The sequence below is a fragment of the Mobula birostris genome, chromosome 5 (genome assembly GCF_030028105.1).
Source record: "Mobula birostris isolate sMobBir1 chromosome 5, sMobBir1.hap1, whole genome shotgun sequence".
Taxonomy (NCBI): Eukaryota; Metazoa; Chordata; class Chondrichthyes; order Myliobatiformes; family Myliobatidae; genus Mobula; species Mobula birostris.
Genome location: NC_092374.1, coordinates 63,457,580 through 63,469,772, shown reverse-complemented (window position 1 = coordinate 63,469,772; position 12,193 = coordinate 63,457,580). Strand labels below are relative to the sequence as shown.

Sequence of the window (12,193 nt, the reverse complement as noted above, 5' to 3'; positions counted from 1 at the left end):
ATCTGAAATGTACAACCTGCAAAGGTGATGAAAACAAACTCTATAGCATTACTTTAAAGTGCATGAGATGACATTTATAAGAGAGATCAGGCAGTGGCAAAAATGCAAGGTATTGAGGCTAATTGGATAACCATACCAAAGAGCTCTTGCAAGCACCGTGAGGTAAAACATTACTCTGTCAGTAGTCAGTAATCTTAGGGAAATTGTAAATGTTTAGTCTTTGAAAATTTGGAAAGACAGCACATATTCTGAGTTGGGCTCTTCAGTAGGAGTGCCGAGAGTACATCACCATTGCCTGAGTTACACTTTTAGGGATTGTTGTCAGACTCAAAACAAGTGGGTACAAGATATAACCTAGAGAATAACCTACATGACCCAAGTGTATTTCTAACGGATATAGTGGCATGCAAAAGTTTGGGCACCCTGGTCAAAATATCTGTTACTGTGAATAGCTAAGCGAGTAAAAGATGACCTGATTTCCAAAAGGCATAAAGTTAAAGATGACACATTTCTTTAATATTTTAAGCAAGATTACTTTTTTATTTCCATCTTTTACAGTTTCAAAATAACAAAAAAGGAAAAAGGCCCAAAGCAAAAGTTTGGGCACCCTGCATGATCAGTACTTAGTAACACCCCCTTTGGCAAATATCACAGCCTGTGAATGCTTTCTGTAGCCAGTTAAGAGTCTTTCAATTCTCGTTCAGGTGATTTTCACCCATTCTTCATTGCAAAAGGCTTCTAGTTCTGAGAGATTCTTGGGCCACCTTTCATGCACTGCTCTTTTGAGGTCTATCCACAGATTTTCGATGGACTGTGGGACTGTGAGGGCTATGGCAAAACCTTCAGCTTGCGCCTCTTGAGGTAGTCCATTGTGGATATTGAGGTGTGTTTAGGATTATTATCCTGTTGTAGAAGCCATCCTCTTTTCATCTTCAGCTTTTTTACAGACGGTGTGATGCTTGTTTCCAGAATTTGCTGGTATTTAATTGAATCCATTCTTCCCTCTACCAGTGAAATGTTCCCTGTGCCACTGGCTGCAACACAAGCCCAAAGCATGATTGATCCACCCCCGTGCTTAACAGTTGGAGAGGTGTTCTTTTCATGAAACTCTGCACCCTTTTTTCTCCAAACTTACCTTTGCTCACTGAGGCCAAAATGTTCTATTTTAACTTCATCAGTCCACAGGACTTGTCTCCAAAATGCATCAGGCTTGTTTAGATGTTCCTTTGCAAACTTCTGATGCTGAATTTTGTGATGAGGATGCAGGAAAGGTTTTCTTCTGATGACTCTTCCATGAAGGCCATATTTGTGCAGATGTCGCTGCACAGTAGAATAGTGCACCACCACTCCAGAGTCTGCCAAATCTTCCTGAAGGTCTTTTGCAGTCAAACGGGGGTTTTGATTTGCCTTTCTAGCAGTCCTATGAGCAGTTCTCTCGGAAAGTTTTCTTGGTCTTCCAGACTTCAACTTGACCTGCACCGTTCCTGTTAACTGCCATTTCTTAATTACATTGCGAACTGAGGAAACGGCTACCTGAAAACACTTTGCTATCTTCTTATAGCCTTCTCCTGCTTTGTGGGCATCATTTATTTTAATTTTCGGAGTGCCAGGCAGCTGTTTAAAGGAGCCCTTGGCTGTTGATTGTTGGGACAAGGTTTGAGGAGTCAGGGTATTTATAAAGCTTTGAAATTTGCATCACCTGACCTTTCCTAATGATGACTGTGAATAAGCCATAACTCTAACAAGCTAATTAAGGTCTGAGACCTTGGTAAAAGTTATCTGAGAACTCAAATCTCTTGGGGTGCTCAAACTTTTGCATGGTGCTCCTTTCCTTTTTTTCACTCTAAAATTGTACAAAACAAAAATAATACACTAATCTTGCTTAAAATGTTGAAAAGAATGTTTCGTCTTTAACTTTTATGACTTTCGCAGATCAGTTCATCCTCTACTCACTTAACTATTCACAGTAACAGAAATTTTGACTGGGGTGCCCCAACTTTTGCATGCCACTGTAGGTCTATTCATGTACAGGTGGGTGAATAATTTCCTCTTTCAGTTTGAGGACACTCCATTGGGTGATGTAACACTATCTCTGTAAGCAAAGGTTAGATTAAAAATTAATTTAGCAGCTCAAGAAAATACACGTAATGTTGTGACCATTATATATTGAAACCCAAAGATGATGTGAAATGTTTCTATGTCTTTAAATTTATTCAAAGCATTTGGGTGTTACTACAAAAGCTATCCTTATTGCATATTACTCATTACACACCCCTTCACACACAACCATGATCAGCTATATTTAAGAAAAAGATTTCCTACATACTTTCCTGTGACTTTATAGTGTAACTTTGAGTTAAATTTACAATTGAAATTCTGGTGAACAATTACTACTGTAAAAAGCTGTGTTTTTCTATTTGTGGCATTTACAGAGCCACTGTAGCCCCATTTATTATAGGGTGTGGGAAATGGTAGTACAATTTTTGACATGGAGTGGATGAAATAATGGCTGGAATCCAGGATATCGTCTATCCTCATTGAATGAAGCCCTTGACTTGGGAGGCAAATTAAATAATCAGTTATTCGAGGCTGCTGTACATTCCTTGGAAGCATGAATCATTTTCTGAAGCTTGAACTTTTAGTCTGTCCTTGCTTTGCCAAGAACTGGGCGATCTTTCATGGAAAGTTACATACATAAGAGCAGAAGAAATAGCAGGAGTAGGCCATCCGGCCCCTTGACTTGGGAATGGTTCTAATTTGTAAGCATTGCAAATTGCAGCACATAAGTGAAATATTATTTTTTATGCATTTGGATTTCATTTATTTAAAATTAATTATTTTGCAAGATTTTATTTATTTAAGTTTTATTCTTTGTTGTTTATGTTAAAGGCAACTTGTTTTAAAATTAGATACACACTGATGTATGTCTGAACATTGTAAAGTTAAACCTATGTTGTTTAACATGTACTGCAGACACTGTGCTGAATCTTTAAAATTAAATTTGTTTTGCTTTTAGGGTCGTATTACTAAGGTTTTGAACATGAAACCCCCGGAGGTAAGTTTTCTAGTTTATGTTTGGATCTTGATGCCATGAATATTGGTAGAAATAAGCGTTCATGTCTATCAGTTACATTGTGCATAGTCTGTGCTTATTTGGAAATATTCAAATAATTAATGATGTACCTTTTTTCCAAAATTTTGAAGTTTAAAAAGAATTCTAATCTAAGTACTTATATGAATTTTGAAATTGTTATCACTGTTTATAGAATACTGCTGTACATAATTGTAAATTTTTGTACCACAGATCTTATCACTGATAGAAGAAGCAGCAGGGACCAGAATGTATGAATGTAAGAAGTTAGCTGCCCAGAAAACAATTGAGAAAAAGGAGGCCAAGTTGAAAGAAATCCACACGGTAATTCATTTGTCCCACTGCACTTAATATAGAAAAGTACAGCATTGAAATCGGCTGTCAGCACACCTTGCCCGTGTTAACCATAATGCCTATCTGTGCTAGTTCCACTTGCCCACATTAGTCCCATATCCTTCTATGCCATAACCATACAGGTACCTTCAAATGCCTTTGAACTGTTGTATTGTATCTGCCTGTAATACCTCTCTTGGCAGCTCATTCTGGATAATCACCACCTTTGTATGGATAAAATCAATTAGCTCCTTAAATTCTCTCTTAAACTTGTGCCCCCCCAGATCCAGATTCCTGGTCTGGGATAATGATTTTGACTATTAATCCTACATATACCCATCATAATTTTATAAATCTTCTATGTTCTGATGAGAATAAACCCAGTCTATCCAATCTGTTATAACTATGCCCTATATTCCAGACACCATCCTGATAAATGAATGCTTCTGCAATCTTTCTATTGTTATTACATATTTCATGTTGTGTGGCTGTACATGTTCCTGAGCTGTACACAATACTCCAAATACTTCCTAACTAATATTTTGTACAGCTGCAACATAATGTTCCAACATTTATATTTAATGTATCAGACAACGAAGATAAGCATAATAAATGCTTTTTTTTCATCACCCTATCTGTCTCTAATGTGTTATTGCTCAACAGTTTTCCATAATTTGCTGTTTGTATTTAAGACTGCCAACATCTTGCTTTCTAATTAATGTAAATGATCTTGCTTAATGAATATTGGAGAAGGATAGTCGTAATGAGTATGAGGGAATTGAAGGTTTGTTCGTAAGTGAAATGTACTGAAGCCATTATGCTATTCAGTTCAGTGGATTCATATTTACTGTTTGGGGAAAATAGCTTCCAGATCTACAGAGTACACAATTATCATTTTTTAAAATTATGATAATGCTGGATTAGTATTGAGGACCTATTTGCTGATGGAGAGGTTGGAGGGCTCTTTAAAGCCTAATGCATAAATTCCATTTAGGAAGGCTGCTTTTTCAATTTTTGGTTTGTCAGCTCAATTCAGATGGGTGATAACAGAATGAAGCTGATGGGCCAATTGCATGATGTGTATGAAAATCAAGCATGTCTTTGTTTTGCAGTTAAGTAACATGAATTGTCCAGAACTTTGCATTGGAAGAGATGCATGCAGGATTGGAAGGGACCATGATGCCATTATTTAGGCTCACTATTATTCCTCTTGTTCTTATTTGCCTACAATTCTGTTTTCAGCGATTTGTGCTATTGATTAAGAAATAAATTGATTACCAAGTTAAATGATATTAACGTGTTGAGATTGTGTGGGTTTGTGTGACAGATCTTGTATATGGAGTGATGTAGAATAGAAAAATTATTTATTGAAGTACCAAACTAAAATTAGATTATTTGTATTTTTGGTACAATGTTCTAACAGTTTGAGAATCCTGTGCATTTGTAATTCATGAAACTTTTTTTAACCAATTTTTTTTATATGTTTTAGATTTTGGAAGAGGAAATTACTCCTACTCTTCAGAAATTGAAGGAGGTGTGTATTCATGATTTTGCCAACGGGAGAAAAAAGTGGTAAAACATGGTTTTCACATTTGCTACTTATTGCTCCGACTGGTTATTGTGTATTATGAGAATGCTGAATCTCCATTGACTATCCCTTGATAAAATAACATATGAAGTAGATTTTAGGACTAAATAGGGGTTTTTGTTTGAAGTTTCCCAATGCAATGTTTGCTGAGAGATGATTACACTGAATGGATCACAACTGAATCTAGAAACTTAGATTCGAGATTGTCATTGGAAATTGCATGAACATTCAATTGCATACCAATAATTTTTTTTCTTGGCATTGTGCAATTTAGATTAGGTTATGATTAGATTATGAGGTCATGCAGTCCTCTTTTATTGTCATTTAGTAATGCATGCATTAAGAAATGATACAATATTCCTCCGGTGTGATATCACAGGACAGACCAAGACTGAAAAACTAACAAAAACCACATAATTATAACATATAGTTACAACAGTGCAACGATACCATAACTTGATGAAGAACAGGCCATGGCACAGTAAAAAAGTTCAAAGTCTCTCAAATGTCCCACATCTCACGCAGACGGGAGAAGGAAGAAAACTTTCCCTGCCATGTCCGACCACAGTCCGACTCTGAGTCGTCCGAAAACTTCGAGCCTCCGATCAGCTCTCCGACACGAGTACCGAGCGCCATCTCTATCCGAACGATTCGACCTCACCCTTGGTCGCCAGCAGCAGGCAAAGCAGGGAATTTTGGGGCCTTCCCTCCGGAAGATTCTCGATCGCCCAGTAACAGCGGCAGCGAACCGGCGTTTCAGAAATTTCTCCAGATGTTCCTCTGTGCTTTCACGTCTGTCTCCATCAAATCAGAATTGTCCACTGCGCCTATTTAACAGAGACAGTATCATTTCACCGGAGAGCTGCGTGCTCTGCGTTGCGCCGCCATCTTCTCCTCCCGCCTTTTTCTCTTTCTAGCTACACCCCCAGTGAAATGTGATTTAATACAATTACAGGGTCAACCTATGTCACATGCATATTTGACAGGGGATTTCCAGATAGGAAATAACTGTATCCTCGATGTTGTTTGTATACCCAGTGCATATGGAATGAGGTCACTCCACATACACTACTCATTGGCACTACCTCATGATACTTGAATTGTTGCTAATCGTTTGTCATTGTCAGCACAGTGCGGTCTTTGTGCTGTTCTTTTTAAGCACTTTTTGTCCCGCATCATCTTGACCCCACAATTTCCAAGTGCACTAGCTACAACAGACCCATCTTCAAATCAATGTCCCCTTCCTGTGTTCCACTGAAACATCAGATCAAGGCATTGATCCCTGAATTTTCTACACTGTTTACCTTTATCCTGTGCAATTTTCTTTTCTCCACCCTAAGTAAAATAATGAGTGGGATATTTGGGCATTTGGTGTAACAAATATGTAGGAAGTGTAGGTATTGACGAGCAGCAGTTAAAATGACTGTGAAGTTCAGCTGCTATGCCAATCAAACATCATTTTTTAGATGTCCTAGAATTTTTAGGCCATGTTGTCTTTGTAAAAACACAGATTGTAATTAGAATTTATTTTAATGCTCTTTCTCTGCATGGTATCCATTTAACTTGGTGTGATTGAACAGGTAAAGGGAAGGAGGTTTTCCTGGCGTATAGAGGCCGTGCAGGAATTTAGTAGCATCTTAAACCATTGGGATGAGAGATGAATGACATGTACATTCAGACCCCACTTAATGCTCAGAATGCGTTCCTCGGAGGTGGAGCACTATTCTAAAGCAGCGCTATGTGGGGTCATTATAACATTATGTAAATGGATGTAAATTTTTTAAAAATCAAACCCAAAATATATGCTGTATTATTTTAAGTATACATAACAATTCGTGGAGTAACAAACAGGCAAATAGGCCTAACCTGTACATCAGTGGAGTAGCAACACATCACAGCAGCAGTGGAGCGAAGCAGGTGGTGGTCACATCTGAGAGAGGAGACCAGGCTGTGGGTCCTCTAACTTTGGCATCTTTTTCAAGTAGGCATTGAGATTGGACTGCCTTTACTTAAGTTTACTCTCATGAAGCAGTTCTTGGTAGCAGGAAATCATGTCGAGAACACCTCTCTTTGCCTTATTGCTTCGCTCCCAGTCAAGGTTATTATTGATGAACTGGTCCATGATTTGTGTGATCATGGTGATGCTAAGTGCTGAGGAATTTTGTGGTGAGGTTTCTTGCTGGTGTTTCCTCTTCTGCATCCGTGTCCTCAGATTCACCCAGGATATGTTGCTCTGCCAATTCTTGAAGTTCTTCGTTATTAAGGCTCTCACCATGAGAATGCAGCAACTCTTCCATACCACCATCATTAACATCCACTAATCCTGCTTTGTTGGCCAGTTCAATGATGATTCACATCCATGCTAATGCTTTTCCTAGACATCTTAGATGTCCTGCCCTCATTGGAAGTTGCAACAGTTTTCCAGATATTTTGGGTGGAAAAAAATGGAATAAGTTGGCAGGGAGCAAGAATGTCCACACATGTGGGGGAGGCTGAGCATGAACTAATTCATGATTGGCTGTCGGTGGCTCAGCATATGTAAAGCACTCTCATTGACTGAATGTTTACTGTAATGGTAGTCTTATGTGTTGTTTAGAATGAATTTTTGTCATTTAAAAATTTTTGATAAAAAATTGAATAACCACATTGTAGCATCAGTATGATGCGGGTAGCATTATGTGGGGTCAGAGTGTATATGTGGTAAATTTTATTGAAGAGGTTTCCTACATTTAACAGTTGGGGGGGGAGGTATTTTTAATTTAAAGATTATTTACCATAATGTCTGATTGTCATGTAAATTCCCTTTTCTGATTTTTTTTTGTAACTTGTAGGAAAGATCCTCTTATTTGGAATTCCAGAAAATAGTGCGTGAGATAGAACATCTTACTCGTCTGTATGTTGCCTATCAATTTGTATGTGCAGAGGAGACCAAGCTACGCTCCGCAGAAGATCTAAAGAAGATGCAAGACAGTATTGTAGGACTTCAGGAAACCATTGCAGAGAATGAAAAGAAAGTGAAGGAAATCAGCAAAGAAGTCAGTGAGCTGGAGAAGATCCGAGATAAGGCAAGTGCCAGTAACAAAGCACTCTGGTGTTCTCAGTTGTGATCAAGCAGTGTCGCCAAGTTGTGTTTGGACTATAACAATTGCTGGTATAACTTGCTTGCAAACTTAGCTAGTTTCTATTGAAAGCTGTCCACTCCAGAAAAAAGGAATATTGATGGTTTTGGAGTAATAGTTACTGATTTTCAGAATTACTGACCCATGAATATCTCTGGAATGGTCTTGAAGTTCTTGTCAGAACATGATATTGATTTGTGCTTATCTAGGCTACTGTGCATTTTATATAATTATTTACCATGCTACATTATTCCTTTTCTGCTGTTCTTCCAAAATGGGTTTGAGGGGGGGGTGGTTTGTTAACTATTTATTTGCCTGGCATAAAATTAGGACTTGATGTGTTGTAGGAAGTTGGTGGGGTACTTCAGTCTCTGGAACAGGCACTTGCTGATGCTCACCGTATGGATGCTAAAGTGCAAAGTACACTCGACTCCAAGAAAGACAGTCTCAAAGCTGAAGAAAAGAAACGGAAAATGCTTGTCAAAAGTATGGAGGAGGTGAGGCTTTCATTAAGATAGTCTTAGTTATTGGTAGTGTTTCAGATCTCTTGCTTTCTGCTACCTCCTTAGCATGTTTCCTAAATATTGAAATAAATTTCCTGTGTAGCATTCAATATTCACTACTTTACTCTTGCTCAGTTTATCTGTTGAGTGAAGGAAAATTTAAACAGTATTTTGACATTTGAACTTAAAATGTGGAAGTAATTTGCAGTCCAGGTAATATACAAGATTTCAATTGTTTGGTCAGCTAGCCCTCATACTGTCCTCTTCTAATGCAAAAAATCATACACACGTGTAAAGTATCAACTTGTGAGCAAAAAGTTAGGCCTAGCTCAAATAAATCCTACATGTGAATTTTTCCCAGGATGGCAATGCTCTTGCAGCTAAAGAAAAGGAAGTGAAGAAGATTGCCAATGAACTGCACTCTCTACAGGAAACTAGCCAGAAAGATGACAAGGCTCTGGTCATTGCCCAGCAGCACTTCAATGCGGTTTCTGCTGGCCTCTCCAGTAATGAAGATGGGGAGGCAGCCACACTTGCTGGCCAGATGATGGCTTGCAAAAATGATATAAGCAAGGCAGAAACAGAGGCCAAACAGGTATGTAAATCATGTTGTGAATAACGTCTGCTTTTAGCTTAAAATGCAAGTTATCCAAATTGTGACATGATCCTACAGTGGTTGATTAATGGGGTTAATTTAAATATTCCATTGAATTATTCTCACAATTTCTTCAACTCTGTCTATCAGTATCAAATTGTTTCTCATGGGCTCTATGCTTGTCAGAATAACTGAGAAATGGGTAGATAAAACTCTATGGTCTTCAGGCCTGTTATAAATGAAGCCTTAAGCCCACTTTGTTAAGCCGCTGAAAAGATTATTGCTTAACAAGTGGAATATAGTTCTTTGAGGAGGTGGGAGGTTGCGCAAATGAAGTTGAAATATTCTTAAAATTTTAAACATGTTCAAATAGAATTTTTAGGTAATAAATAATATAAAATAAGTGTACTTGATTAGTTTTAAAAAATATACTGAGTTGTAAACAAATGGTAGTGAAAACTGAGTAATAGGGGCTTAGAAAAATAGTTGAACAGCCTCAATGGACTTTGAAGACAGAGTGGGGACAGATTGATTGGTCTGCAGGAAGCTGGTGTTGAATCATAGGCTGAATGGCCTCCTTTTGTTCTGTAACAGTTTTATATTTCTAATGTGAGTTTGAATAGTGAAAGTATCCACTGTGACGTAGTTATGTTTTTTGATGACATTATACTGGGAATTTGATGTTAGGGTGGTAAAGCTGAGGCAAGGGAGGACTGGAATTAAAAGCATTTGATTTTTCATTAGCTGACACTTGTTGTGCCAGTTGAATTTTCAAAACTTAGAGATTACAAACTGTGTGTGTAGCCAGAGCCAGGATTCCAGACTGCAGCTGGGACTGGGTTCTGGACCATGCGCTGGGTTGCGGATTGGAATACCAGCAGTCAGAAAAATGGGTAGATTTGCAGCTGGAGCTGGGGTCTGGATTGCTTTTATATTTCCAATTCCCTTTAAAATGCAAGACATTATCATGCCACTGTCTTACATGTTCTTATATCAAGTGCTTTGGTATTACTGGTAACTTCAATGGTGTGGGAAATTTGTGAAATCAGCATCACCAAAGTTCCAAGGGTGCTAGATTATTGGAGTTTTTCTGCATTGACAATTTGTTTTCTAAAATGTGCGTTTAGAGATTTTGAAGTTCAATCTTAGATGTTCTGCTGTAGGCGCAAATGAAGTTGAAGCACGCCCAACAAGAATTTAAGACGAAGCAGGCTGAAGCAAAGAAGGCGGACAGTGGGTACAAGAAAAACCAGGAGGCCTTTGAAGCTGTTAAAAAGAACAAAGAAAAAATTGAAGCAGAAATGCAGAAGCTGAATTATGAAGGTTTGGCGGGATTTTGAAAACAATTGTATTTAATCAGTTTTAATAAACAGATCATGATGCAGAGAAACAGTAACTGTCTCATTTTAGTGCGTGATGTAATTAAAAATAGATTTTATTTCTTCTAGTACTTTTATCAATCTCATATTGGCAGTTTTTAAAAGATTTAATTTGTGATGTTGGTTTGGTCAAATCATCAACTGAGTATTACATTGTTTAATGTAAAAATGTACACAATAATGCTTAAGGAGAAGGTTCTTGTCAACCATTCCTTAATATAGCTAACTGTTTTCCCAATGTTGTTTTCAACTCCCACTTCCTCACCTCCCCACCATTTCAACCTACCAAACTGAAGATGGGAAAGAGGAGAAACTTTTGGAACAACGTCGAGTGCTGGCACAAACTGTGAACAAACTGAGAGAGTCTTATGAATCTTTGATAGTGAAATTCCCTAGTTTGAGTTTTGAATACAAGTAAGTTTGTTCTATCTCTAGGCTGAAAATTTGGTAGTTGCAAATAGCAAAGCCATTGTCTTCTGTTGGCACCATTCTCTAATAAAGTAAATGTTCTGGTGACTTATAAAATAAGTTATCATGCAGTTAATTTTTTGGGGGATTTTGTATTGCATAGGCATAATGTTCTAGAACATTGAGTATTGAATCTTAATTTCTGTTTATGCTTCGCTTCTGCGTTATTGATAAATCATTAAGCAATGGTTTAATAATTTTCTATTGTATTCTAGGTTGCCTTTATTGGTCAACTAAAACATTTGAGTCTTTTTTGTATTTATGACAAAGTGGTTAATAACTTTTGCAAAAACTTTGTACAAATCAATATTTTAAATGCTTATTTTAGAGATCCAGAGAAAAACTGGGATTCTAATCGTGTGAAAGGCCTTGTTGCCACACTTCTCTCTGTGAAAGATATCGCCACAGCGACAGCTTTGGAAGTGGTTGCTGGAGGGCGTCTATATAATGTTGTAGTAGACACAGAGGTAGGTTACAAGCATATATGGTACACACATTTGAACAAAAGACTAATAATTTTTAAATCTGTCTCTAATAGTTATCTGCCTTCAAAACTAAGGAGAAGGGAGTTACTCAATGTTGTTTTGTTGTTCAGGTAACTGGAAAAAAACTTTTAGAAAAGGGAGAGCTTAAGCGAAGATATACCATTATACCACTTAACAAAATCTCTGCCAAATGTCTTAATGAAGGTGTTGTAAAGGCAGCCAAAAATCTGGTAAGCATAAGATATTGTGGTGTTTCTACTTGATTCTTCTATGTGCTGTTTATCATTGATCCGCATACTGCTTTTTTTTGTGACTATAAATCATGCATCAGTGTAATTTTGGCAAAAAAAGAGGTTCTTTATGGCATGCAAATTGTAACAGATGCAAACTTTTGCCTTAAGTTTAATCAAAACATTTTGATAATGGGAACTGAGATGATAGCAAATAACATTCAAGGTTTTCATTCAGCAGCATGTTTATTTAATGTTAGCAAAGGAACCTGGGGATTTTGAGGGGAAAGTTTATTTTCCATGGTTGATATCTTGATGTGGGTAAATGGGATTAGTGGAAATAGGTGAAAGAAGGATTGGCCTGGACGTGATGTGTGTAAGGGCCTGTCTGTTTCTATGCTG

At 37.6% G+C, this 12,193-nt stretch overlaps 1 protein-coding gene across 2 annotated transcripts in view; it reads left to right on the top strand.

The window, feature by feature from the left end:
* smc2 (structural maintenance of chromosomes 2) overlaps nucleotides 1-12,193 on the top strand; it is a 61,802-nt gene that overhangs the window by 29,232 nt on the left and 20,377 nt on the right. For both annotated transcript variants that reach the window (XM_072258159.1, XM_072258158.1), the window contains exons 4-13: nucleotides 3,017-3,055; nucleotides 3,305-3,415; nucleotides 4,914-4,958; nucleotides 7,844-8,077; nucleotides 8,479-8,628; nucleotides 8,996-9,229; nucleotides 10,393-10,552; nucleotides 10,905-11,022; nucleotides 11,405-11,543; nucleotides 11,672-11,791. In XM_072258159.1, coding sequence (XP_072114260.1) covers nucleotides 3,017-3,055; nucleotides 3,305-3,415; nucleotides 4,914-4,958; nucleotides 7,844-8,077; nucleotides 8,479-8,628; nucleotides 8,996-9,229; nucleotides 10,393-10,552; nucleotides 10,905-11,022; nucleotides 11,405-11,543; nucleotides 11,672-11,791 — 1,350 coding nt within the window. The remainder of the gene's footprint in view (nucleotides 1-3,016; nucleotides 3,056-3,304; nucleotides 3,416-4,913; nucleotides 4,959-7,843; nucleotides 8,078-8,478; nucleotides 8,629-8,995; nucleotides 9,230-10,392; nucleotides 10,553-10,904; nucleotides 11,023-11,404; nucleotides 11,544-11,671; nucleotides 11,792-12,193) is intronic.